The sequence below is a fragment of the Lissotriton helveticus genome, chromosome 6 (assembly GCF_964261635.1).
Source record: "Lissotriton helveticus chromosome 6, aLisHel1.1, whole genome shotgun sequence".
NCBI lineage: Eukaryota > Metazoa > Chordata > Amphibia > Caudata > Salamandridae > Lissotriton > Lissotriton helveticus.
In genome coordinates this window covers 118,731,692-118,758,968 of record NC_136067.1, presented here as the reverse complement: position 1 = coordinate 118,758,968, position 27,277 = coordinate 118,731,692, and the positions used below count along the sequence as shown (strand labels likewise).

General features: G+C 46.1%; 1 protein-coding gene across 8 annotated transcripts in view; it reads right to left on the bottom strand.

The window, feature by feature from the left end:
- LOC144762323 (uncharacterized) overlaps positions 1-27,277 on the bottom strand; it is a 220,927-nt gene that overhangs the window by 15,961 nt on the left and 177,689 nt on the right. For 3 of the 8 annotated variants that reach the window (XM_078647481.1, XM_078647485.1, XM_078647483.1), the window contains exon 2: positions 13,193-13,301. In XM_078647481.1, coding sequence (XP_078503607.1) covers positions 13,193-13,301 — 109 coding nt within the window. Of the gene's footprint in view, positions 1-13,192; positions 13,302-17,079; positions 17,341-27,277 lie in introns of those variants that run through there. The other 5 variants (XM_078647482.1, XM_078647488.1, XM_078647484.1 and 2 more) reach the window with 3 other exon arrangements.

Genomic DNA, 27,277 nt, shown 5'->3' with positions numbered 1-27,277 from the left:
TGTGGCAAACAGGTCTATCTCCGGATGACCCCACTGCTGGAAGTACGGGTGGAGGACAGATGGGTGTAACTCCCACTCGTGCATTTGATGGCTGTACCTGCTGAGCAGATCCGCCATCTGATTGTCCTTTCCTGGGAGGTGTTCTGCCATGAGGAAAATGTTCCTCTGAATGGCCCACTTCCACATGCTCTGAGCCAGATGAGACAGCTGTGGCGAGTGGGTGCCTCCCTGCTTTTGAATGTAGTACATCGCGGTCATGTTGTCCGTCCGGACTAGCACGACCTTGTTGCACAGATGTACAATGAAGGATTTGAGCGCCATGAAGATTGCCATCAGTTCCAGATAGTTGATGTGCATCTTCTGTTGCTGCGTTGACCATAGTCCCTGCACTGTGTAAGTGAGCACATGAGCTCCCCATCCCTGGAGAGATGCGTCCGTCGTCAGGACAATCTGCGGCACAGGCTCTTGGAACAGTCGGCCCTTGCAAAGGTTGTGTGGAGTCCACCAATGCAGAGAGTCGTATGCCCGACTGGTAACCAACACTAGGTCTGTCAATTGTCCACGAGCCTGTGTCCACTGATTCGCTAAGCACTCCTGGAGCGGGCGCATGTGTAGCCGTGCGTGAGGGACTATGAAGATGCAGGAGGCCATCATGCCTATCAACTGCATGAACACTCTCGCTGGAAGCGAGTGTTGTGGCCTGAACCTTTGGATCAGGGCCTGCATGCTGTCTATCCTGACTTGGTTTGGCTGAGCCATGGCCGTCAGGGTGTTGATCGTTGCACCTAGGAACTGCCGGACATGTGCCGGCTGAAGATGCGATTTTGGGTAGTTTAGGGAGAAACCCAGATCGTGAAGAAGGTGAATTGTAGTTGACATGTCCGCGGCGCACTGCTGCTCTGACTTGGCTTGTACGAGCCAGTCGTCTAGGTAGGGGTAGACATGGATGTTCTGCCTCCTGAGGTGCGCCGCTACTGTCGACAGACACTTGGTGAACACCCTCGGGGCTGTTGTGACTCCGAAGGGTAGGACCTTGAACTGGTAGTGCCTGCCTTGAATAGTGAACCTGAGGTATTTCCTGTGTGACGGGTGTAGTGGAATGTGGAAATACGCATCCTTGAGATCTAAGGTTGCTAAGAAGTCTCCTTGGTTTAGCAAGGGAAGAATCTGTTGCAGTGTAAGCATGTGGAAATGTTCCGATAGTATGTACAGGTTGAGGGGGCGTAGATCTAGAATGGGTCTGAGAGATCCGTCCTTCTTTGGAATAAGGAAGTACAGGGAATATACCCCTGTGCCTTCCTCTCCCACCGGCACTTGCTCGATTGCTCCCTTTTGCAGCATCACCACTACTTCCTGCTGCAATAAGAGCAAGTGCTCTGCGGACATAGGCCTTTGCCTTGGCGGGATGTTGGGTGGAGTGGACTTCAATTCTAGGCAATAACCATACTGGACTAGTTGTCGCACCCACCTGTCTGTGGTGATGTTTTTCCAGACGGGCAGGAACTGCTGCAGTCTCCCCCCGACAGGTGTTAGGTGGTCGGGGGGCAGTGACAGAGAGTCACTGTTTGCTAGGAGTAGAGGAGCGGGGGTTGTTGTTTCCTCTGCCGCGACCTCTGTTGCTGTTATTCCTGTAACCTCCCTTGTTCTGTTTCGTGAACGAGGATTGTGCCCCACCTTTTGAGAACTGGGATTGTTGACCCATTTGTCCTCTGGTGACCCCACGTGCACCTGAGCGACGAAAATTGCTGCCACGAAACTGTTGAGACTGCAGGGCCCCCATGGATTTAGCAGTTTCCGTGTCCTTTTTTATTTTCTCTAGGGTGGTGTCAACATCTGGACCAAACAGACTATCAGGATTGACCGGTTGATTAAGAATTGTTGTCTGAATATCCGGTTTAAAGCCTGAGATGCGTAGCCACGCCTGTCGTCTCAGCATAACGCTAGTGTTGACAGCCCTAGCAGCTGTATCTGCAGCGTCAAGCGCACACTTGATGGCTGCGTTTGAGATTAGCTTCCCTTCGTTAATGAGCAGTTGTGTAGCTTCTTGGAACTGTGGAGGCAGGTGTTGTACAACCTGTTCTAGGGTATCGTAGTGTGCCCTATCGTAACGCGCCAAGAGCGCCTGTGTATTGGCGATGCGCCAAAAGTTTGATGCCTGTGCAGCTACTCTTTTGCCCCCTGCCTCTAGCACTTTGGACTCCTTATCCGGGGGAGGAGCTTCACCCGTTGTCTGGGAGTTGGCACGTTTCCTGGCATTGGCGACCACAAGAGAGTCCAGTGGCAATTGTCCCCGGATGTAGGCGGGGTCCGCAGGTGCAGGCCTGTACTTCTTTTCAATGCGAGGGTTGACCACTCTCGCTCTTGTAGGCTCCTTAAAAATGTCCCCAGCATGTTTGAGGACTCCTTTTAGCATAGGAAGTGTCTTTACTGTCCTTTCAGAGACTGAAAAGGTGTCGAAAAGGAAGTCTTCCTCAACCGGGTCGGCATGCATGTCCACATCATGATTGGCTGCCGCCCTTTCAAGTAGTGCATGAAAGCCTGCTGAGTCCTCAGTCGGGGATGCACGTGCATTAAAGAGCTGCGGGTCCTGCCCCACACCCTGGGTGTTGTGGTCACCAGTGTCATCGTATGAATCCGGTTGTGCATCAGGTTCATCGATAGGGAAATTGTACTGCTCGTCCTCATCATACCCCTCACTGGCAGAGTGTTCTGGGGAGGGAGTAGGGCTCCGTCTTGGAGGAGGCTGGATTGGCTCCGTGAGGCCTGAGGCGTCAAGGGGCACCCTCTTCTTTTTCAGTGGGATGACATAGGAGTCCACTGGCTCCGAAGTGATTTTCCTCTTATAGAGGGTCAGCTTGCCTGTGTCAGCGTCGATGAAATGCTCTGAATCGTCTTCTGATTCGAGTACCCGACGTGGAAGCGGGCCAGCCGGTGAAGAAACTTGTTTCGGAGCCGATTTGGTTGAAAACGCTTTCGGCGCCTCCTTAGGTGGCAAAAGAAAGAGAAGTTTCCCAGAAGGCTTTGCCGGAGTGTCCTTTTGCGGCTGCGGCGATGGTATCGGAGCCGACGGGGCAAAGGCTTTCTCCCTGATTCTTTGCAGTGAGTCTGCAATGAGGGACGTCTCACTCACAGTGGGTTTCGTCGCCGACGAGGATGGTCTGATCGGTCCCTCGGATCCGACGTCCTTGTGGGCCTTGTGCGCTTTGGGCGCGGAACCCGTCTTCAGCGCCTACGATTCCTGAGTCCGGGGCGCAGACTTCTTGTGCGTAGCCTCCTTGGAGCCGACTTTGGCAGGCTTGGACGGCGTCGTAGCCGCTGACCCGTGCCGACCATCTTTCTTGGAGGACCCCTCCTCAGGCGTCGGTTTCGATTTTGCAGCATCGGAATCGACGGACTTCTTCGGCTTCTGCGGACCGGAGGTCGACGGAGCCGATGGTGTAGCGGGCACCGTCTTTTTCACCGGCACGGCAGCCATCTTAGGGACACTCGAGTCCTTAAGTTTCGGTTTCGTTTTCGGGTCGGCCATTCTAGGTGTCGTCGATCCCGATGGTTTCAGTTTCGTTTTCGAAACAGTCTGCTCAGCAAGTGAGTCCGTAGCCGGGCCCGAAGGCGGGGCTGTGGCTTGCGGCAACGGGTCTTGGGTAAGGCCGACAGGCGATCCCGTGTCCCGGTCGGTATCTTCGTAACCTTCGGGGCAGAGCTCGTCCCCCGAGCTGTCTGCCGCGGCCCCATAAATCTCATCGTCGTCTCCTACCTCTTCGACGTATTCAAGGCCTTGACCCGCGACTCAGTCGTCGTCTCCCGGATCCGCCTCGACCTCCGTCTCTGGTGGGGAGATTTGTAGATGGTGACCCTGGACCTCTTCGTCTTGGTCGCCGAAGATGTTCTCCGGATCCGGGGCCGCTTGCTTAGCTTCCAAGCGCACCGCGCGCCGAAGCTTGAGAGTTTTCTTTGAGCGGAACTGCGCACACAATTTGCACTTTCCGTCGTCGTGGTCAGGCGAAAGGCACTTGTTACAGACGGGGTGTAGATCGATGTGTGGGTACTTGGACCCACAGAGCGGGCAGTACTTAAACGGGCTCCGCTCCATGACCGAAAAGGCTTGCAGTCGTGTCGCGATGAGAAGGCCTCAAAGTTCAGAGAGCGAAGAAAACTCCGCTTATTCCGGCTCCAAGAGACGGAAGACTCGAGACCGTGCGCAGACAATACCGACGCAATAAAATCGAGGCCTTTTGGCCGCTAAAAGTTAGTTTTACTTGGTTCCGACAGTAAGACGTCGAGACCACATCCGAACCCAATGGCGGAAAAAAACAATCTGGGGATGGAGCCGATGCCCATGCGCACTGTAGTCCAGGGGAGGAGCCACCTATCTCAGGATACTTCGAAGACTCTTCCAGGACAACAATGTGCAATCATCCGAGCCCAACACTAGGCGGCGATCTAATGCTAAGATATGAATTTAGCAGCCCACATGCCTCGAACAGTCTCTTTCGCTAACACTGCAATATGCGTATGTGCAGGAGTTTCAAGCTTCCTCCTACCAAAAGCACTTCATTACATATCAGTCTATCAAAGTTCTTGCACTGCAGACCTTTCATAAGTCCCATCAATGAACAAGTACACAGGACATGGCTAACAACTTGGTTTTCACTCAGACGTTTCTCCCTAAATATTTCCTACTTGTGCCCGAGCGCTAGTTGGCCAATATTTTCAAATGTCGAGTGGACTATGACATAATATCTTATAAGAATACAGGTCTAGTTACCTTAATCTGGAGAATGAATCTGCCACACAAAAGACATTTCACAAGGTATTAGATTTGTCAGTGGGGTAACAATGAGGTGAAAAACGAGGGTAGAAGTTACTGCGGAGTTGAATACCTTAAGAGTGGAAGCCCGGACCACAAGGATGCAGTAACTCAGGATAATGTGCATTATCGCTGTGAGTTGAAAGTGCATGCTGCAAAAGATCATTTGCAGCAACTGCATAAGCATGTAGACGATACAAAAATTAATTGAATTATTTTAAGATGTGCAAAGGGTTAGGTCATGCGGAAATTTACGGAAGGAAGTGCAAGCAGAGGGGGAACGAAGTAAAGGAAGCACAATACAAAAAAAAAACATTCTACAGATTAGAGAAGTAATTGCACATGGGTAGGCAGACCTTACTGTACCATAAGAATAGACCGGAAGGATTTTTGTTGTTGGCTGGTTCGGGGATCAGGTACACTGTTTGGAGAGGATGTTTAGCGGATATATGAAGAATGGACAACAAAACAAACATCAAGCTCAAGGCATGTGGAAACAAGCCACTTGAAATGGCAGAATATTTTCTTTCCCCATTAAAATTCAAAGAGAGTGATGAAGGCAAAGGTGTATATGGCCAATAATGGCGTGTGCCTTCTAAAGGAACTTCAATATTAAAAACAGACCTTAATCGCCTGGACAATGTTTTGGGCGCGGACAAAGAAATAAAGGGACAGAAAAAGCAATGTGAACATAAATATCCTGATGTTTCTAGTGAAGTGTTTGGGTTGCTTAAATGTTTTACCTACAACATATTACTAAGGGAACAAGTTATTCTTAAAATACATAAAGCAAATAGTGTGCCTATATTAACTAGAGATGATTTAAAGTAGGAACCGAACTGGCTATATAAGAGAAATAATGACAAAACAGACAGGAGCTTTTGAATGTTTTTGTCTGAGATTCTTGCTTAAAAGCCTGGCAGATGTTGGAGGTTATTGGTGTATATTAGAGACCTAAATCCGAGTATTTGAGTCGATCTGCACAAAGTGCCCCAAATTGCTGAAATGTTGAGGACATATAAGAGTCCTGTGCTACCTACCCGTTCTTGACTTGTCATCAGAATAGTCAGCTTGCCTTCCATGCCTACTCTAAGATGCAGACTTGTATGTAATCCCTAAAGGTGAACAGAGGTAAACGCATGCTGGTTTGGGCTGCCTTGGCGGAGTTCCAAATATTAATACAGCACTGTATGGAGGAGTCACAAATATGGCATATTTTCAAGTTCCTATATTTATGTTTGGGTCAACCAAAAGAAACCCGAGACTTTAAGACTGCACTACTGAATATCGACAAACAAGAATATCTTAGGACAAAATATCAAATGGTAAGGGCACATAGGGAACTATAGATTTACTATTCCTAACTCCACATCTACGTAGCTTGAAGATATATGTATCACGCAGATGTACATTTATGTGTCGTTGGGTATAGAAAATCCATACTTCCCTCATGCTATTTTATTTCAAAACGTTGCTTGATATTTTGTACATCCATGATATTCTGACGGATCTTTAGAATGCACACCCTTTGGAAATGGTATTAAGGATTTTGAGGCCAGGTGAGTTGACAATCAAGACAAAAAGAAATGAAAAATAGGTGTGGACTGTCTGCAGCACCACATTAGCAGAGATGGGGCTGTTCCAAGAGACGTCTGTCAGTCAAGCCTATTGTGGGCAGGTCAGCCAGCAGCAATGAGACCAGCTACAGTCTTGTTAATGTTCATACTCATGCAGCCAGATTAAAGCAAAAGCCTATGCAAACTCATGAAGAAATTGGGGAATTCTGAATGTAACCAATGTTAGGAGATTTTAAAAATATCCACAGCGCATGCACTTCAGTATTTTGACACAAGTAAGAAGATGTTACTGATGCCAGTATTATGGTCGCATGGCTGTATTAATACAGAAATGAAATGAATGTGAAATGACAGTAGCTTATTCATCAAGAACTGTGAGGGCAGAGCCTTATGTACTCCACTAATGGAAAGGAGGCACTAGGCGAATGAGCTGGTGGGAGTGTCATACTTTCAACAATATTTGTGAAGGACTCACAGCATATGGTCAGGATTAAGCACCGACCCCTGGTGTATTTGTAAACGGCTACTGATGCAAGGAAGGAGACTCCAAAACAAACTATGTTGTAAATCAGTTTGCAGGAATTTAATTTCCGATTAGAGTATGTTTTTGGGGGTGAAGATGAAGCAAAGCATAAATGGATCAGGAATGCACTTGTGTATATGGCAGGTGATCATTGTGGATAGCTCTTTACAGTTCAGGGTGCTTTGATGATAGGCGTGTGGGTAGCAGCTGCAAGTAAGATGTCTCATCGGCCATTTCTTGTGAGGTTGTGTACTTTGACATCAGGGAAGGGAACTCTACTGTACAGAACAATCTTGAAGATCTACCTAAAGGTGCTGGAACTTAGCTCTCATCTCCTACATGTCAATAAATACAGTTACCTTCCCTTCGCAGGTAAGGGTACTTCCTCACAGCATATTTTTATCATCATCATTTTACCTCTGCAACAAATGCTTCCATAACACTATACCACCTGTTAAGTATCCTAGCTTTAAACTGGTTTTCTTTAGTCCCTGTACATTTAAAGCTCAAGCAAAGGAGATTGTGTCTGAGTTTTAATGTAAACATGTTTTAAATTATTTTCTGATGTATTGCTGGTACATATTGCTAGTTTTTGTTAACCTTCAATCTAGACTTTTTGATCTGCTCTGTTATTACAACCACTCATAGTTGACCTCTTCATCATGTTTTTCACATGAAGTAGGGTGGCAGGCTACATATGTACTATTTTCGAGATACAAAATAAATATTTTAAGTTCTATGATTGAGGGATCTTTCTCCAAACCAAAATATGGCGACAGCCTTATGACAGTTGTATGTATTACTGAAAGTGCAGACTCAGCTTACAATCTTTACCTGCACTTTTGTGTTTCCTTTAGTGCTTTCTCTTGAATTGCTAAAAAATACTATTTGCTTCTTAACCACTAAGACATAGGCTACATTGGGCTCCATAAACAAACCGATAACATTAAAGTAAATTAATTAATTGTTCTCACATGGTCTAGTGTGGTGGAGAATACATTCGTGTCACACTGCTTTGCTTGTATCTGATTCCATCTCGTGCTAATTTTAACACATTTATGATTTTACCTGAATGGTTTACAGTGGTGTATTTTTATGATCCACACTTCCATAAACCAGCGGGCTACTCAATGCAAAATTATATATATATTTTTATATAGACTTTATCAAGTGCTTAGGCTTCTGACTTTGGAAGTATATGACATGGGTTCAAATGTCACTTTGATGCCAGACTGAAAATCCAGTGATTCTGGCAAAATTACTTTTATCTCCAAGTGCCTCATGCTATAACTATGTGAGAAGGACTAAATCTCAATATTACGTTCGCCATCTTGTATATTTTCACAAAATGCCCCTAATAATGTGTACAGCTCCCCTGCTATCTGCTTTGATTTGGGAAACGGCCTTTACAACAAAGCCGTTTCCACGAAATCTTTAACCACGAATGCAGTACAACGCATGCGTGGTTACCACTAATGCCTTTACCACGCATGCCTTTACTACGATGTTTGTATTAAAGGTATATGTGGTAAAGGTAAAAAAAAAGGGGGGAGGGGCTTGGGGGGTCTCCCCCCCAAATAAAACAACTCACCAGAAGTCACGTCGGCATCAGAGTCGTTTAAGAGAAATCGGTAAAAAATGCCGTTTTCTCTCAACGACGTATGACGTCACCACGCAAATAGTCGAGGAAAGGTTTATGCGTGCTAAACGAATTCCGTTGTAACGCATGCGTGGTAAAGGCATGCGTTGCAACGGAATTCGTTGTATCGTCATATATTCCTTTGATTTGTGCTCTATGAATAGCGATACATTCAGTAGTTTACTGCTATTCTCTGATCATGAAAAATAAATGGCAACTGTTAGAAATGGGGGTCTCTAGTTGGCAGTGGCTGGCCACAGTCCAAGTAGGGACCCTTCTTCCTAAGTCAGGGTAAGAGGGCTACACCCTTTGATAACCCCTGCTCAACCCTGTGGTAATGTAGCACGAGCAGTTAGGCTTATCTCAGAGGCAGTGTGTAAATCATTTATGATCATACACAGTAACACAGTGAAGGACACTACAAAGGGACACCACACAAGTAGTTATAAAAAATAAGTATCTTTATATATAGACTTAACACAAGACCAATAACGGTAAAAAGCCACAATACTGGAAAAGGGGTACTCTTGAAAAGCTGGGAAAAAAAAGAGTTCAAAGTGTTCAAATAGGGGTTCAGTTCAAAACAGTGGTCTCTGTGACCCTTTTACCTACATAGTACCTCGATTTCGTAGCAAAACCAACAAAATGTCGCAAAGGAGCTGTAGCGATGATTTTCCCCATGCTAGGCTGGCGATGCGTTGAATCCTTGCCACGAGGGAGGATGATGCGCTGGTCCGGTTGCGTGTGCGACCTTGTTGCGATGAAAGAAAATGGCGCCCCGCGAGGGAGCGACGATCCGGGTGCGAAGCGAGGAAAATGGCAGACGTTCGGCATCCGCGCTGCGATGATCTCGATGCGATGATCCAGGGTCAGCGAGCCTTTGAAAAGCCCGCAAACGTCTGATGATCTCTGGGGTTAGCGAGCACTTTGGGGCCTGCAAGTGTGTGATGCGAAGATCTTTGGTTTGCGAGCGTTCGGCGGCAGCAGCGCAAATATTTTTCTTACGCTCTTCAGCTGCGGCCGCTCGCAAACAGCTTGAACGACGATTTTCAGCTCTCTCTTCTCTGTAGTAGAACTAGAGGCCCTGGAACTCACAGGGGCCTCACCTGCTGATAGAAATCCTCGCTGGGAGGAATCAGGAGGCTGGTGGGGGAGTCAGATGTGCCTATGACTCCAGCAGGAAGCTAGCTCTCTTCTAGCCCTTGGGTGATTGCTTAGCAAAAATAAAAGTCTCTCAAAAAGTCCTTTTCCCTCTTCTTCCAAGTCCAAGGGGAATTACTGCAGGCCAATCCAAGAAACAGCACACAAGCACAAGGACAGTCCTCTCCTGCAGATTCCTTCAGTAACACGGACAGAGGTCCCTCTTGAAATCCAGGAGCAATACAAAAAAAAATAAAAAATCAGGGGTTTGGGCACAGATATTTATACCCCAAAAGTCTTTGTTCTCACGAGTCTCTAGTCCCTGAACCCAGCCAGAACCAGTTCTGTTCAGGCCCGGAGCACTTTGTTTACCAGGCTGCATCCTTCCTTTCAGAAAGAGGGGGTCTGCCATCAGACGCACAGTAGGAGGTGGAGCCAGCATTCACCTTGCCAGGCACAGCCCTATTCAGGACAAGGAGCTACCCCTCCCCAGTACTCAATGCAGATCTCTCTATTCAACCCAGGTCTGACCCAGCCTGCCTTGCCCCTCTAAACCCAGACAGCCGATACACAAAACAGCAGAGCACACTGGCGGCTTAGGCAAGAAAATACCTACTTTCTAAAAGTGGTATTTTCAAACACAGAATATTAAAACCAACTTCACTAAAAGATGCATTTTATTATTCTGAGCTCAGGCATACTAAATTCGAATTTCTACCATGTTCCCGGAGTCAGATAGGACTATAAGATGTAATAGCCAGTCTGCCCATTCTAGCCTATGGAGAACAGGTAGCCTTGCAGCAGTGAAAACAAAATGGAGGGGGGATTCACTACCAGGACATGCTACACATATCAAGCCATGTCCTTCCTTACGCACACAAGGCACCTATCATAAGGGTGACTGACATGAGGCTAAGGGAAGGGTCAGGGGCTGGGAAGTGTGGGCACTTCACAGCCAAGATGGCAGTTCTGGACTGCGCGCAGACACTGCAGTGGCAGGTCTGAGGTACACTTTACCAGCTACTTCTGTGGATGGCGCAAACCAGCGCTGCAGGTCCACCAGCAGCATTTAGGTTACCAGCCCTGGGCACACACAGGCCACACTACTAGTGACTAACAGGTAAACCAAATAAGCCAATCAGGGATATACCAATTCACAAACATATTTACACAGGGAGCATTTGCGCTGTGACACTGAATGGCAGTGGCACAGCGCCCAGAGCATCTAATACCAGCAAAAATAGAGGAGAAAACAGGGAAAAATGGAAGGGAGACCCACGCCAATGGTGCCAGGTCTAACAGCAACTAGTATGTTTATTATTATTTGCAAGCACACAGTATCGTAGCATTTCACAACAGAGGTATTTTCCTTATCCTGGTGAGCCTCATTACTCGCTTGTTGATGTAAATATACTTGGGATGGTGAGTGATCAGTCTGCTTGTTGATATTAAGGGGTTGAAACTTCGATGGGAGCACAGAAGTATTACAACCAACCACATGAGTTCTAAACAAAAAAGTATCACCTGTATACAGGAGTATTTACACACAAACGGTGAAAAAACAAAGGCGAGTTGCACTCAATGGGCAGGGACGCCCCTGATGGACCACAATTTCACCAGCGTTCATCTGAAAGCTCAGCTCTCCAAACTAATTTCCGTGGATGTATCATCTTTAAAAAACTTTTTCGGTGGCTTGCTCAGCTATGCAGTGGGAAGTAGTATCTACATATATGTTTATGATGTCCATCCCCATCTATAAAACGGATTGTAAAACTCTACTTATGCAGCGTACGTTCAGTGCTGCAGTAGTTTGTGGAGCTGATAACAGATGTTTGTGACCAGATAACAGATGTTTGTGACCAGACTTTGGCCCCAATTACGAGTTAGGAGCAAAGATAATGAGTGGCACAAATAAACTACTCTGGCAAGAACCTCTGCACCTACCTTCAACATTAAGAGCTAACTTACATGAAAAGTGATAGAACTTTGCACACTTTCTTCCCATGGGGCAGAACAGGACATAGGATTCCCAGTTCCATGGAGATGAACGCGCATATGAGGGAGGCAGAGCCAGGTGGTGAGGTCTGTTGAATAAAGGAGTGGGTGTGGTTGGGGGCGGTGGGGGTGGGGGGTGGGGTATTATATGCTTCCCCTTGACATCGAAGGGTGTTGGCCAAGGACTAGGGTTAAGCTGCACCTGCAGCCCATTCCCAAAGAATTACAAAAAACTGGATTGTCCAGTTCGTTAAATTGGGTGGTGTTTCTGCACCCGAAGATTGCAGGCGCGGGGACGCTGGACTAGAAATCTCATATCAGAGGAGAAGTGTGGCTCAATGGTTAGAGCGGCAGGCCCTGATGCAGAGGTCTAGCCCGGGACCAGGGTTCAATTCCCCGACTCGGCGGGTCTTGGGCTCAAAAAATTCCACGGACCTGATAATTCTCGCCTCGTGCCTATTCCAATCATGGAGTCCCACTCTGCAACTCTGAGCAATAGCTTGCTTAATCTCCACAACGGCCCCCACAACGCTAAGGATGCCTGGCCTCCACCTTGGGGGTGCCCAGGAGTGGACACCTCACAGGGAAAACCAGGATGGGTTCCACAGCGGTATTCGTACAAGCGCCTTGAGACCCTTGCGGGTGAGTAGTGCTCTATACAAGTATCAATTTACATATCAGGCCTCAATGGTTATTGTATAGATTATAGAGCCCAGAAGGATGACAGGATGAGTGCACCCACTGACCCATCGGACACGGATAAACACAGGCTCCAGTGGAAATAATTAAAAGGAGTTCAACATACCAATCGGATTCGTTTAAAGAGGGAAAATGTAGACATTGTCTAACAGCAGAGAAAGTTGTGAACTCCTGTTCTTCACAGCATACCAAGGAAATGAGGCTCAGATATGTACCTCTTCTTTAGTCTACCGAACACAGTGAGCTGAGGGCTGTAAATCAGAAAACAGACCACTTGTCAGCAGACAAGAGGTTCACAAAGGTGTAGGGATTTTAAACAGATAGAAGCACAAAGGTCCTCGAGTTGTGACATTACTGGAGGTTTTGGAAACAAGCATGAGCTTAAAGAGGACATTAGTTAACTCATGTTGCTCTGGACAGACTAGAGAGCGACTTTTGAGATGAATGTGAGTTACAGCAAATCTGACAGAGGAAACCATGGAGAAAAGGCATGTACAGCAGGATTTTTTAGGAGAGGACGTAGAGGGATTACCGCCTAGGTATTGGTGTAGCAAAGTAAATATTTTGTGCAAGGCCTGAGGGACATTAAAACAAGACTGGACAGAAAAGTAGAGTAAAGTAATAGAGCAAAATTAGAAGCCGAATCAAAGTACATGTCAGAGATAACTGGAATAAAAAAACATTATATGGAAAGGATGCAGTAAAGGAAGGAGCAATATGTATTTTATTGCGATGCGTGTACAAAAACATACACAAAACCATGAGAAAAAAAATGTGGAATATAAGGCATTTTGAATAGAAGTGTACTTTACCTAGCAAGATACTTTTCTTCTCTTCGCCAATCGACGGTCTTTGCGGAGACTTCTGTTGTTGAGGCACATGCCTGCGGTCCCAAGCATCCTCCTCCATTATAACTGGCCCCTGAAATAATATCAACACGAGTATTAGCAATGGTTGTGGTGCCAACCATGTGTTTACTGAATATAACCATTAGTGTGAGATGACATAAGGTCTACAAATATTTTCCCTTTAGAATGGTTTCAATATGCAAAGTTTTAGTCCCTGGTGATATCACTACCAGAACGTCATTGAAGAGAAAAATACAAACGAATGCAGGAGGATATGGAGTGAAATGAAACCTTTCTTTCAGTCTTACACACAAAGGCACCATTCCTCCATTTGCAGTGCAATTATTTAGTTAACATTTTTAAATGTCATAAGTCATAACTGCATTAAGCTGTGGCATATTCAATCTGTGATCCGGTCTAACATATTTAGATGGCAAACTGAATATGGTTCTCTGGACTCCAACACTATCGAAACACCTGACTAGCTGCCCTGGCCAATACAAGAATCTGCGCTTTAATTTAAAATTATTTTAAGTTCTGAGGTGAGCACAAAGTCCAACGGCAAAAAAACAGAAGGACAAACATTGCGTGTCAGGAAGAAGTTATACAAGCCCCATTTAGCTGAAGTGTGTCCTCCCATACACAACCCTGTATTGGTAATAATGTCATCCTTTCAACTAATTCAAATCTGTATCCATATGTGTGCTCTTTTATCCATTAAACCATCACTTAAGTCACTGAATTTTCATTAAAATATGCAAAAATATTCAGTTTGATAACCATATACTGTATCAATTCCTCGGATACAGGTGGGGTTTTTCACTCAAAATCATTATAAGCATAGCTGTTTGTTGCACAACATCTGTGCACTTGTGAATTTGAAATCCCAACTCCCGTTCCATTACAGTCCTATGGAGGTCATTTGTCGGGAAGCTCTGTTTCAGTCTTTCCTAAAAGCCAGAGAATTAGGATTTAGTCTTGAGGTATGGTATAGAGTTACACACCTCCGCAGATAGACATGAGAAAGTCTTATTTTGTTTAGTTTTCATGACTTTTGGAATTTCACAAATTTCGATCTCTTATTTCGATGACCACCCAAAAGTGAGTTTATTGTCCAGACAGGGTGGTAGAATGGAAAGGACTGCTTGAAGTATAGTATGCACACAATCTTGAAATCATCTCTTGCTTTGGGTTGTAACTAGTTAAGGGGCTCTAACGGAGATGTGATCAATTTTCTTTGCTCCTACGTCTAACTGGGCCATAGCACGTAGGATGGCTAGAAGAGTGGTGATATCTTTTGGAAGGTCTGTTAGAAAGGCATTTTAGCAACACAAAAAGATGGACAGAATGCTGAACTTGTCAAACATTCACCCCAGTCACAGATCTGGGTTAAATACATCGTTTTTGTGCTCACTCTGCCACCCCATTTTGGACACAGCCATATGTAAATCAGTCTTTATCCTGCTCCCCATGGAAACAGTCCAGCCCGAACTGCCAGGCCAGGTCCTCCCTGGACTGGAAACAAGCAACCTGGGACCTGGGGGGAGGAGGGGTGCAATCACCCCTCATGAGCCAGGCTCACTTGAATACAGTGGCAAAGTGAGCAAGGGACCCACGTCTGGGCATACCCATTCCATTTAGGACGACCGTAGCAACACAAAAAGATTATGGACGGAATGCTGAACATTGTTAAACATTCACCTCCAGGCACAGATCTGGGTTAAATCAATTGTATTGTTGCTCACCACGCCACCCCAGATTGGACCCAGCCACATTTGGGTCAGGGCTCCCTGTGCCACTGGATTCAAACTAGCGATCATGTTCCTAAACCCAAGAAGAAGAGGGAACGCCCTCGAAACGCGTCGGCTACATATCTAATCTGGAGTGGCAGTGTGTTGTGACTAAAGAGGCCGGATCGCTGGCAAGCTGCAGTGACCCCGTAAAGCCTTTGGGATTTGCTCAAATATATATATACGCTTTGCACGGCCGGTGCAGGACAGCAGGGATGAACGTCCCCCCACTCATAATTATTCACCAAGAAAGGATTAATGTCCGCACTCGCTCAATACGAAAAGTTGGGTTTATTTAACAAGAGACTACAAAACTGTTTTGTAGTCTCTTGTTAAATAAACCCAACTTTTCGTATTGAGCGAGTGCGGACATTAATCCTTTCTTGGTGAATATATATATATATATATATATATATATATATATATATATATTTATATTTATTTTTATTTTTTTTTAAACAGGAGACCTGCCTGCCCCTCAAAGAACAAGGTTTAGTTGCATGAAGGTATAGACTCCGCCATTACTGGCATACGGCCATACCTGTTGTGTGCAGCGTTTGAGCCTAGTTTCTGCTGCCTGCCCGCCGTGCCTCGTGGGGACCCTCTGCTCAACTCTAGGAAGTTGGTAAGTGAAAATGCATATAAAAGGTGACTTGTGAGGGTAAATTATAGTCCAGTTCTCATAGCTGCCATGGTTTCAGATTGCTTTGTGTGACATATTCATAATGTTGCCGGCACTCGTGATTTATTGAACTAAAAGGGCACAAAAGTGACTTGTGAGGGAATTATAGTCTGGTTCTCATAGCTGCCATGGTTTCAGATTGCTTTGTGTGACATATTCATAATTTTTCAGGCACTCATGGTCGGCTTACATCCCGCCCACCGGTAAAAAAATGGTGGGGAGCCACGGCCAACTGCCGATTAGGTCAAGGGAGCCACAGGTCAAAAAAGTTTGGGAACCACTGCCTTATATGGTTAAACAACTCCTCAGTGACTTGCAATATCCTTATAATTATGGCAGGGGGTACTTTATCCCTTATATAATTAAACTACAAGAGACAGACATCTGTACAAAACAGACGCACATATAGACACAAACACTGAATAGCATATTTAAAAGAAAAGAAAAACCATGCATAAAAGGTCTCACACACTGAATGATGCATGTACAATATAGGGCATGCACAGAATGAAACTAACAAAACTATGTCACAAGCACAAAAATAAATAACATTAAGTTACATCAAAAACAGACAGGGCAAGGGAATAGAGTGAGTGATGGGGCACTAACTGAAGACTATCCAAAGGAGGAGACAGCATAGGGACAAACATGCAATAGGATGAAAAAAATACAGAAACACACTTCTTCACAAGAGCATTATATGGAAACAGACGAATACAGGAAAAGGTCTGCAGAATACCGGGGGACACACAGAGAGGCTGCTAACTGTAAAGTACAGAAACAGTACGGGGCACTGAACTATGTGGGAGTGCCCAACACTTACAAAATAACACCTGTATAATATGACAAGGCACACCCCTATCTGCCCCTGTATCTCTGCGTCTCCACGTGCAGTGCATGTATCGCCTGTACATACGATACGATACACAACAGTACTGGGAAGAGGCACACGCACGCAGGGCAGGGACAAGTGTTTACACGAAATGACTAGAGACAAACTGAAGACACATATAGGGACAGACTCTGGTCCGATGCCCGGCAGTCAATAAAAACAGACAAAAACATACATGAATGCAAATTATACGTGGAAACGACAAATACAATGAACAGTCACCAAGAACGAGTTGGGCAACGTGGAAAAACTTGCAAATACATGAGAAACAACACGGGCGGGACGGGCTGTGGGTGACATTTTCAACGTGGACACCAGACCGTCACCACCCCTCCTCCCACACCACACAAACACACACATTTGATCCGATTACGGGCACAGATTTCAGTCACCAGGCGAGAGCAGCCTCCCGATGTGACCACCACACGTTCCCCCACCCCACCCCGGGGTGCAGCAGACACCGACCCGGCGCCCGCGCCTCTCCTACCTCCGCAGGCATTCCCTGTCTCCCTTCCTGGCAGCGGGGGCGGCGGGGAAGGACAGAGGAAGGGGGGTGGGGGCGCTTAAAGGGGGGTTGGGCAGGCAGGGGGGGGGGGGTGCGGGCGTTAATGCCTTCCTGTGCTGAGTCACCAGACAGAAAGCACACAGCGCGCGCAGCCCCACCCGGCCCCCGGAGGGAGGCGCGAGGCCTCGGCCCCTGCAGCCCCGGGCATCACCAGGAGCAAGGAGCCGGGCGGCTGCAGCCCCCATCCTGCAAGTTTGGTTACAAGAAAAGAGGCGATTGTATTCACTTCAACCTACATTAACCATACGAACAGTAAAACTACAAGTCCCAGCATGCAAAGTGAAAACAAAAAAAAAAGCAATGAGCTACTCCTGAGTCACTTGGAGCAGTGCGAGATATTTGGGGGGGGGGGGGGGTTGCTGCTTGTGTGACACACGACACTGTTGCCCCACCCGCCCCTTCTCGTACGGGTATCTTTTTCAAGCCCTCAACGTTCATTTAAAATTACATTGCATTCTAAGAACTTTAGTCTGACCTGCTTCTGGCAATGGTATGCCACAGAAAAGCCATGGAATGAAATACACTATCCCAAAAATGGATGTGGAGAGAGCTGGCAAACCGAAATAGTCAGGCACCTGGTACCTACCAATGCAACCAAAATGAAAATTGATAGACACTCATAAGAATATTATTTAACTCACCACTGCCCCCATCACTTAAGGACCCATGGCCGACCACTCTTCTTACCAATGCTTCTCAACTTTAGTTCTCAAAAGGCACTCGAACGTCTTGTGCTAAACACCACAACAATCTGCAGGCAATGCAACCTATTTTCTGACAATTCCACCACAATTTCCCTTCCGCAAGTACCTAAACTCCTTCACTCGTTACCACAACCTCCTCTAATTCACCCTTCTCCGCCTGCACCACTCAGAAGCAGCTCTCTCTCCCTCCCCTAGATGGACACGTGTTGTCTCCTCCATCACAACTGCCACTACATTCTGACTAAGTAACACCCAAAAGCTTCACCCACCCTCCTCTTCTAAACTACAACCCCAACATCACCTATTCGCTGTAGGCTTTGCACTTCTCACCTTGGCACAACCTGGCATTTAGGTGGAATGGGAGATACAGGGGGTTGGGGGGCGGCATCCTGACTCCTGCTGGTTAGACAAGCGGTGTCTACTTTTTTACTGCTCCAATGCCGGATCATGTGTAGGATACTACTGGGGAAGTTTACTGTCACCAGGGATGGTTGAAGTGTCCTCGCATGGGATATAGTGAATGGAGAGATGTTACCTCACTAGTGTGTGAGTGAGGCACGAAATCATTGATGTATACCCCAAATGTACGGTTGTACCCATCTTCCAAAACAGCCATGGTGTCCTTTACTTTTCTGACATGCTGCGAAAAGAGCTATACATAAACCTATCCGAGTACAGGACTCGACCAGCCTTTGAGTGCCTTTTTTGAGGAATAAACGATGGAAGATATTCTTGGTTCGACAACACAAAGGAGTTATTTAGATATGTACAGAACATAAATGTCTATTGGGTGCCCTTATTACACCCTTGCTCCTATTATGGTTGATGCTGGTTGCACAAATAAGTGTATCTCAATGAGGGTGCATAAGAAGAGGGGGATCGCGGCATGGATGAAATACAGAGTGGCACACAACTGATCAACCTTCTCTTTAAAAAACAAAACCACGAATCTGGACAATGACCTAGAACTTTTTTGTAAATAAGTTGTAGAAAATTACAACAAGTGCATATGTTTATGCTATAGTTGTAAGCCACTTGATAACACTGGGGAGCAGGCAATGCTCCTCCTCGCGACATCAGACCCTGCTGTGCCTGATCACCCCCTCATGACCCAACCTGGCCCGCTCAGAGGAGATGGAGAGCACCTCACTGACATGTCCACAAAATTGGGGACAACCAGGGCAAAACGAGACAGTATTCCTAATCCCCATGGTTATTCCTCACTCATAATAGGTGGATCTTGACAGGGAGATGCTGGTCAGAATCAGTAATTCTGGTTTCTGTATCCCAGTCATAAATCCACCAAACTGGTAATTAGACTGCAAGCCTGATATCACCTTCCTGGCTCAATGCACAAAACATTTGCTTTATATTAAAGATGACCTAACTTCTAAACCACCCACTGTGCCTGTGGTGCATGTGGTCATTAGAGAACAAGGCAAAGCTAATAACTGAACACTTTAACTATTCTAGAGGCTTAACTAAAATGTAATGACTCTGCAACACCACCTGCTTTTAACACTACCATTGCTGCATTCTCCCACTCACTGCGCCGGTCTCAAAAGTGTGGCACTTTCAGCCCCCTACTCCTAAATGAAACAGTCGAACATAAACATTTTCTAATTCCCGGTCCATGTTCACCCTCCATTGACTATCTCAAGGTCATGATCATAGCCCCTTTTCAAACTCTAAGAATAGTGATCTATTGCCTACCTGGAACTACAGAATCTTGTTTCTGCTTGTCTCGCTACTCCATTTGGAGCAACTCAACCATTTTTAATCTTTGATGACTTGAACTGGAATTTGAAGAACCACCACTTACAGTTCTCGCAGTTCCGATCCAACTATTTCCTTATCATTCATTCTGTTGCCATATTGATCTACTCAAAGGTAACCTCCTAATCTGACTTTATCTCTAAAACCCTTCATCTCGGATTATGCAGCCTCTCTCTCGGATCTCCAACTCCCCCCCCCAATATTCCACCACCAGCTATGAACACTGCCATCACAAGAAGAACTATCACCCCAGATGCCCTTTGAGCACAGTTCTATAGATTCTTTCTGAAACCATACATCTTCTCAATATGTTATCTTTTACATACTTAAAGTGACTCAAAACTCTGCTCTGGAAACCCACTATACCATCAATACCATAGCCTCTTCACTCTCACTACCAAACCAGGAGTTCCACTTATATTTACTCTGTAAAAAGACGTAAAGACTGATGTGAAAGCAGCGTTGGTTACGACGAAAATCCTGTTTACCGTAAAATTTGGTGACTAGGGGTTACAAAAATGCAAGTCAAGCTCTCACAGCAGCCCCTGATCAAACTAAATCCAAGTCCAATCAGGAAAAATCCATTTTACGTTACACTTCACTCCAATCATCATTACGGGACAATGCAATCACTCCAAAATTTGTTGTTGCACAGCAATTACAAACTTCAATCTCTCTCACCCAACAGTTTTGCCATATACTTTAACTTTAAAGTTCTCAACATCCAAATCGCCAAATAATCCCATAAACTCTCATATTAACTCTAATTGCTGCAAAAACACTCTGTATCCATTGCCTCCTTTGCCAACATACCCTTTGCTGAAGTCTTCCTACCCTAAATGCCACAAACTTCTCCTGTGAATCTTAGTGACAGATTATCAAGCCTCTCGTACTCTCTCACTAGTTTTATCAACTTTTATCTTTTCAAAAGTAGGTTTGTATATTTTATCCAACAATGGCAGAATTATTAACTTTGCCAATTTGTATTCATCATGGATTTAAAATATTGCAGCGATCGTAATGTCTCCCTTGTCAGTCTTGAGTTTTTGCATTCAAATTCTAGTACTAGCAGTTCTACATTTCAAATGGCCAAAGGAATGTACACTTATCAGAATAGAAGGTAATTAAAGTAAATTAATTTGACTTTTGAATAGTTATATTACATACAGCGCCGAGGTGGGACTCAAGGAAAGCGGGCATGGTGAAAACTAGAATGAAAGGGAAAGTGAGAGTATGTGAAGGCAAAAAGATGGAAAAAGTGTGAAAAGAGGAGTACTGACACCAAGAACAATAAAAGTAACATGGCAGTACTGAAAACAGTAAAGGTAAAACATTCCAGATGAAAAGAAAGTGGTTTCGAGGTAATGTCAGAGAGAAAGAAAAAAAATAAATAAATAAATAAAATATATACATATATATACATATCCTTTTAAATCCCCTGTGTGGCCTCTGCTCTTTGGTGTGAAGGGGTTTGGTGTGAAGAGGTTGGCATCATATTTTTTCGCGTCAACCAGAGACGCGATTCAGAGGCCCCCGTCCCGCAAGTTGGCCCGGACGTCACTGGTGACTGCCTTGGCAGATTTTGTTTTCGTCCAGGATACTGGAATGGTCCGGGCCCGCCTCCGAGAACAGACACCGCAAGGGCGGCTGCAGCGCGGAACGTGACTTCACTGAGGGCAGGGTGCACTGTCACCCCTGTCCCTGCCCTGTGGAGCCTGTGACTTGGTGGCTGGTACGGTTGGGGACCAGAGGAGGCTTCGGGAGTATAATTAACCAGGATACAGGCTTCTGATGACACCGTTGAGAGTCCTGCACTTCGCTAGCCCACATGGGCAGAAACCTACTTCCCTACGCAGCACCTACCTGGTAAATGAATTCTGGGACTGGTAGTCCCGACGGACTTCCTTTGGTGAGCAGTGATTGGTTGGGGGAGGAGCGAGATCCCGCCATTGGGATTGGTACAGGACAGATTTTAAACTGGTGTCAGGAGCCGCCTGAACATTAAAGGCATCAGAAGAAGGCCGACTGGGGCCGAAATGCATCATGCCGTTTCTCAATAAAGAAGCTTCCTTTTAAATCCCCTGTGTGGCCTCTGCTCTTTGGTGTGAAGGGGTTTGGTGTGAAGAGGTTGGCATCATATTTTTTCGCGTCAACCAGAGACGCGATTCAGAGGCCCCCGTCCCGCAAGTTGGCCCGGACGTCACTGGTGACTGCCTTGGCAGATTTTGTTTTCGTCCAGGATACTGGAATGGTCCGGGCCCGCCTCCGAGAACAGACACCGCAAGGGCGGCTGCAGCGCGGAACGTGACTTCACTGAGGGCAGGGTGCACTGTCACCCCTGTCCCTGCCCTGTGGAGCCTGTGACTTGGTGGCTGGTACGGTTGGGGACCAGAGGAGGCTTCGGGAGTATAATTAACCAGGATACAGGCTTCTGATGACACCGTTGAGAGTCCTGCACTTCGCTAGCCCACATGGGCAGAAACCTACTTCCCTACGCAGCACCTACCTGGTAAATGAATTCTGGGACTGGTAGTCCCGACGGACTTCCTTTGGTGAGCAGTGATTGGTTGGGGGAGGAGCGAGATCCCGCCATTGGGATTGGTACAGGACAGATTTTAAACTGGTGTCAGGAGCCGCCTGAACATTAAAGGCATCAGAAGAAGGCCGACTGGGGCCGAAATGCATCATGCCGTTTCTCAATAAAGAAGCTTCCTTTTAAATCCCCTGTGTGGCCTCTGCTCTTTGGTGTGAAGGGGTTTGGTGTGAAGAGGTTGGCATCATATTTTTTCGCGTCAACCAGAGACGCGATTCAGAGGCCCCCGTCCCGCAAGTTGGCCCGGACGTCACTGGTGACTGCCTTGGCAGATTTTGTTTTCGTCCAGGATACTGGAATGGTCCGGGCCCGCCTCCGAGAACAGACACCGCAAGGGCGGCTGCAGCGCGGAACGTGACTTCACTGAGGGCAGGGTGCACTGTCACCCCTGTCCCTGCCCTGTGGAGCCTGTGACTTGGTGGCTGGTACGGTTGGGGACCAGAGGAGGCTTCGGGAGTATAATTAACCAGGATACAGGCTTCTGATGACACCGTTGAGAGTCCTGCACTTCGCTAGCCCACATGGGCAGAAACCTACTTCCCTACGCAGCACCTACCTGGTAAATGAATTCTGGGACTGGTAGTCCCGACGGACTTCCTTTGGTGAGCAGTGATTGGTTGGGGGAGGAGCGAGATCCCGCCATTGGGATTGGTACAGGACAGATTTTAAACTGGTGTCAGGAGCCGCCTGAACATTAAAGGCATCAGAAGAAGGCCGACTGGGGCCGAAATGCATCATGCCGTTTCTCAATAAAGAAGCTTCCTTTTAAATCCCCTGTGTGGCCTCTGCTCTTTGGTGTGAAGGGGTTTGGTGTGAAGAGGTTGGCATCATATATATATATATATATATATATATATATATATATATATATATATATATATATATATATATATATATATATATATATATATATATATATATATATATATATATATATATATATACACACACAAATAAAAAACGAATCAGAGAACTCTGGGTAGTTCTCCAGTTTAGGTGGAAAGCAGCTCCTGGATAGAGCACCCTCAACACCTGGATGAGGGTGCTCTATATAGGAGCTGCTTTCCACCGAAACTTGAGAACTACCCAGAGTTCTCGGCTTCTTTTTTGCATAATTTATGCATCACTCCATGCCTGCTGGCAGGAATTTTGATCACAAATAAAGCACTGAAGAAATAGCACTCATCTGTGGTTTCGTTCTGGCGTTATTTTGTTTCCAATGCTGAATGGGAACATGATGGATGGCGTCTTTCTACATACATATATATATATATATATATATATATATATATATATATATATATATATAAAAAATGGACAGTAATGAGTAGATTGTGACGATAATGGATAAATGGTCCCGGTGTGTATAGTTACAGTTCATGGCCTATATCCACCCAATCTGGCTGTGGCCTTTCCAAGATGCACCCTAGCGTGGCCGGAGTTCTGCTTACCTACACCCACTCGTAGAGTTACAACACAATCACCCTCCTCATCTTGTGCCCAATTTGGAATCGGCTACTTCATTTACTATGTCCACATCACTGGAGTGTACTCCCTAGAAATCTCAAGCCAATACCCTCTACTACAGCACTGAAGTTCTTTGAAGGCTTGGATATTACATGTGCTGTTCATATGCTGTACTGTTCCCTTTTTCCTGGCCCCATCATACTCAAGTGATTGTCTACAACTAATGTTTAGGTAGATCAAAACCTAAATTTTTTGGTTGACATATCTGAAATTGTTGTGTTTAACCAGGGGCGGCTTCTCCATTAGGGCAGAGGAGCGTCTCCCCACTGCTTTCTCACAGTGCCAGAAGCAGAAACATAAAATGGTAAAACTACCATTTTATGTTTCTGCTTCTCGCACTGCGAGAAAGCAGATGGGTATGCCTGGTTGGGGGCGGGTCGGGGAAGAGTGGCTTGCCCACTGTAGTGGGCCCTGACTGTTTGGTCGGCCCTCTGGGGGTCGACCAAACCAGTCATGCGCACTCTGGCTTTTCTCTATGTAGGCTGCATGCAGCCTACATAGAGAAAATGGCCTCCCTATAGGCGCCCGGCTAGGTGCCGTCCTCACCAATCACAACACTGCCATTGCAGCGTTGTGATTGGCTTAGGGAGGACAGGGAGGCTGCCTGCTTCCTGTTAAGCAGAAGAGCAGGAAAACGGGACCCAGCCAGGAGCTGCGATGTCGCAAGACCCGGGAAGGTAAATTTCTTTTTTATATTATTTAACCTTCCCCCCCCACCCACAAGTCATGCAGGCCGAGACTGTGTTTAACCCTTTTAAGCTCTGTGAATTAGGTGTGCCTGCCAGATGGTGGCATGATCACGCATAGCTACAGCAAAGTGATACTGGATAAAAAGCTAGCACTTGCTGGATATGTCATACATGACCAACGCATGTGGATGCTATATATAAAGGACCAAAGCAAACCATCAGCCTAATTTTCCATCTGGTTTCAGGAAATAAGACATTTGGGATAGTGAAAAGTAAAAGGAGACAGGAGGAATCCTCGGTGATTGGTCAAGGAGCGTGGAATCCGAGTGACTAGCCACTCAGAAAAAGGGCTACTAGAGGACTCCTTGTCAACGATATATTTCTAATTTTATTTCTATTTGTTTATTTTTTTAACTAAGTGCATTCTTTGAATTGTTGTATTGATTTGCTTCAACGTAACCGATTCATCATACCAAATAAGTATTTGTGAGTAAAACGAAGAACTGCCAAAGTGGTGCCCCGGTGTCATGATGCATATGGTAACCCCACAGCGAGTCTGCGGCTCCTTCAAGCACCCTTCCACATAAAGGGGCGAGCTTAGCACCTATAACAGAAAATATTTATTTTCCAAGAGTCCAGGAGGCTGTTGCTGGTGGGCACCTATCACAGGAAAGGAGAAACCCCTTATACATCCAAATTAATGGATCAATTGCACACCAGGTACCCAGGTGCCGCTCGCCCACAATGTACTTTAAGGCAAAGAACATTCCATACTATACAAACTGATTATTTGCCTCCAAATGGAATGTCTGGCTGGAGAAGTGCTTAAGAACTACTACCCCGCCACCCCCACCCCCTGTGAATATTCACAAAATATTTTGACCCCCTCCTGCCTGTAAATGGCCAGAAATTTCTGACATCTATCTATCCCTCAAAACCCTCAACATGGAATTGGATATTAACAAAGACCTGTCGCCCTAATTTATACCCCTCTTAAATAACGAACCCCTGGAGCAGATTCACTCTGTCAGTCTTTCTAGTTTTCCCCCCATGACTCAGAACGAACTAAGTGTCCTTTTGGATACTATTAAATCTAGTTCACCTCTAGACCCCTGCCCATTACAAATATTGAAGGCATGTAGAGAGGTAGCTCTTCCTCCCCTTCTAGGGATCATGAATCAGGCAATCTCTGAGGGATCCTTTCCATCTACATGGAAACTGGCAGTTGTTAGGCCGCTCCTGAAGAAACCATCCCTGAACCCAGAGGTTTTAAAGAACTTCCGACCCATCTCCTTGCTATCTGCCCCGGCCAAGATGCTGGAGACCCATGTAAATCGTCAACTGACTACATATCTAGAGGAAAATGGTCTTCTCGATATTTCTCAACATGGGTTTCGGGCTGCGCACAGCACCGAGTCAGCACTTACGGTCGTGGCAAATAGCATACGCCTGGAGGTTGATAGGGGACAGAGTACGCTGCTGGTACTTTTAGACCTTACAGCAGCATTGGACACCCTGTCCCCTACAATCTTGGTCGAGCGGCTGAAGGGAATAGGAGTGAGATGAAGTGCACTAAGCCTCCTGTCCTCTTTTCTCCACCAGAGACAGCAAAGGGTAAAGCTTGGTAATTTCCTGTCCCCTCCTAAGACCGTGCAATGTGGGGTTCCGCAGGGCTCTTCCTTGAGCCCTCTTCTGTTTAACATCTACGTAACCCCACTTGCCGAGGTAGTACGATCTTTTGGATATCAAATCTTGTCATATGCAGATGACACCCAGATTATCGTATCTTCCACCCTACCCATCACAGAAGCGGCCGCCAAACTTAGAACTTGTATGGAGGCTGTATCAAATTGGATGGTGCGAAACTACCTACAACTAAATGGGGAGAAGACAGAGGTTCTTGTGTTTGGGGGAAGCAATGACATCTTGTCAGGAGACTGGTGGCCACCAGCCCTGGGAAATTGCCCCCAGCCCACCAACTCGGCCAGGAACCTTGGGGTTCTTATGGATCCAACTCTTTCTTTTGATCCTCAGGTCAATAGTACAGTCTCCACCTGCTGCAACATCATCCGGATGCTTAAAAAGATTGCTCCATACCTGTCATCAGAGGCACGCAAGCAGTCAACTGTGGCCCTGGGGTCCTCCAGGTTAGATTACTGCAATGCGCTGTATGGAGGCATCAATAAGAAATCCATCCATCGCCTTCAAACTGTTCAAAATGCTGCAGCCAGGATGGTCCTAAACTTACCTAGGCTTTCATCGGTAACCCAAGCCAGGAAGGACCTTCACTGGTTCCCTATACAAGCCAGAATCTCCTTTAAGATCATCTGTCTTACACATAAAGCTCTGTTTGGTGCTGGTTCGGAAGGCATAAAAACACATCAGTTCCTACATCCCTAATAGAACACTTCGGTCTTCCTCGAAAAATCTTCTGGCTGTCCCCAGATTTAAAAAATCTAGATGGGGTGGTCGAGCTTTCTCTACCATTGCCACGAAACTATGGAATAGTCTCCCTCCTGAACTGTCTAGCCAAGCCTCCCTGTCGATTTTCCGGAAGCACCTGAAGACTTGGCTCTTTTCTCAGGCTTACTAAACCTACCTCCTGTCTTATCTGTCCTCCTGTCCCTATTTCTGTGTAGATATGCGCCTTGATGCCCACCCGGGCTAAGTTTGCGCAATATAAGTCTTATTCTATTCTATTCTAACTTCTCTTCTGTTAAAGGGCAGGAATAAATATATTTTCAGAGTGTAAAGGGCAAGGAAATATTGACAAAAAGTGGTGCAAGTGTTGCATAAGCGGCTTCTTCATAGGAAATAATAATTTTGGCATG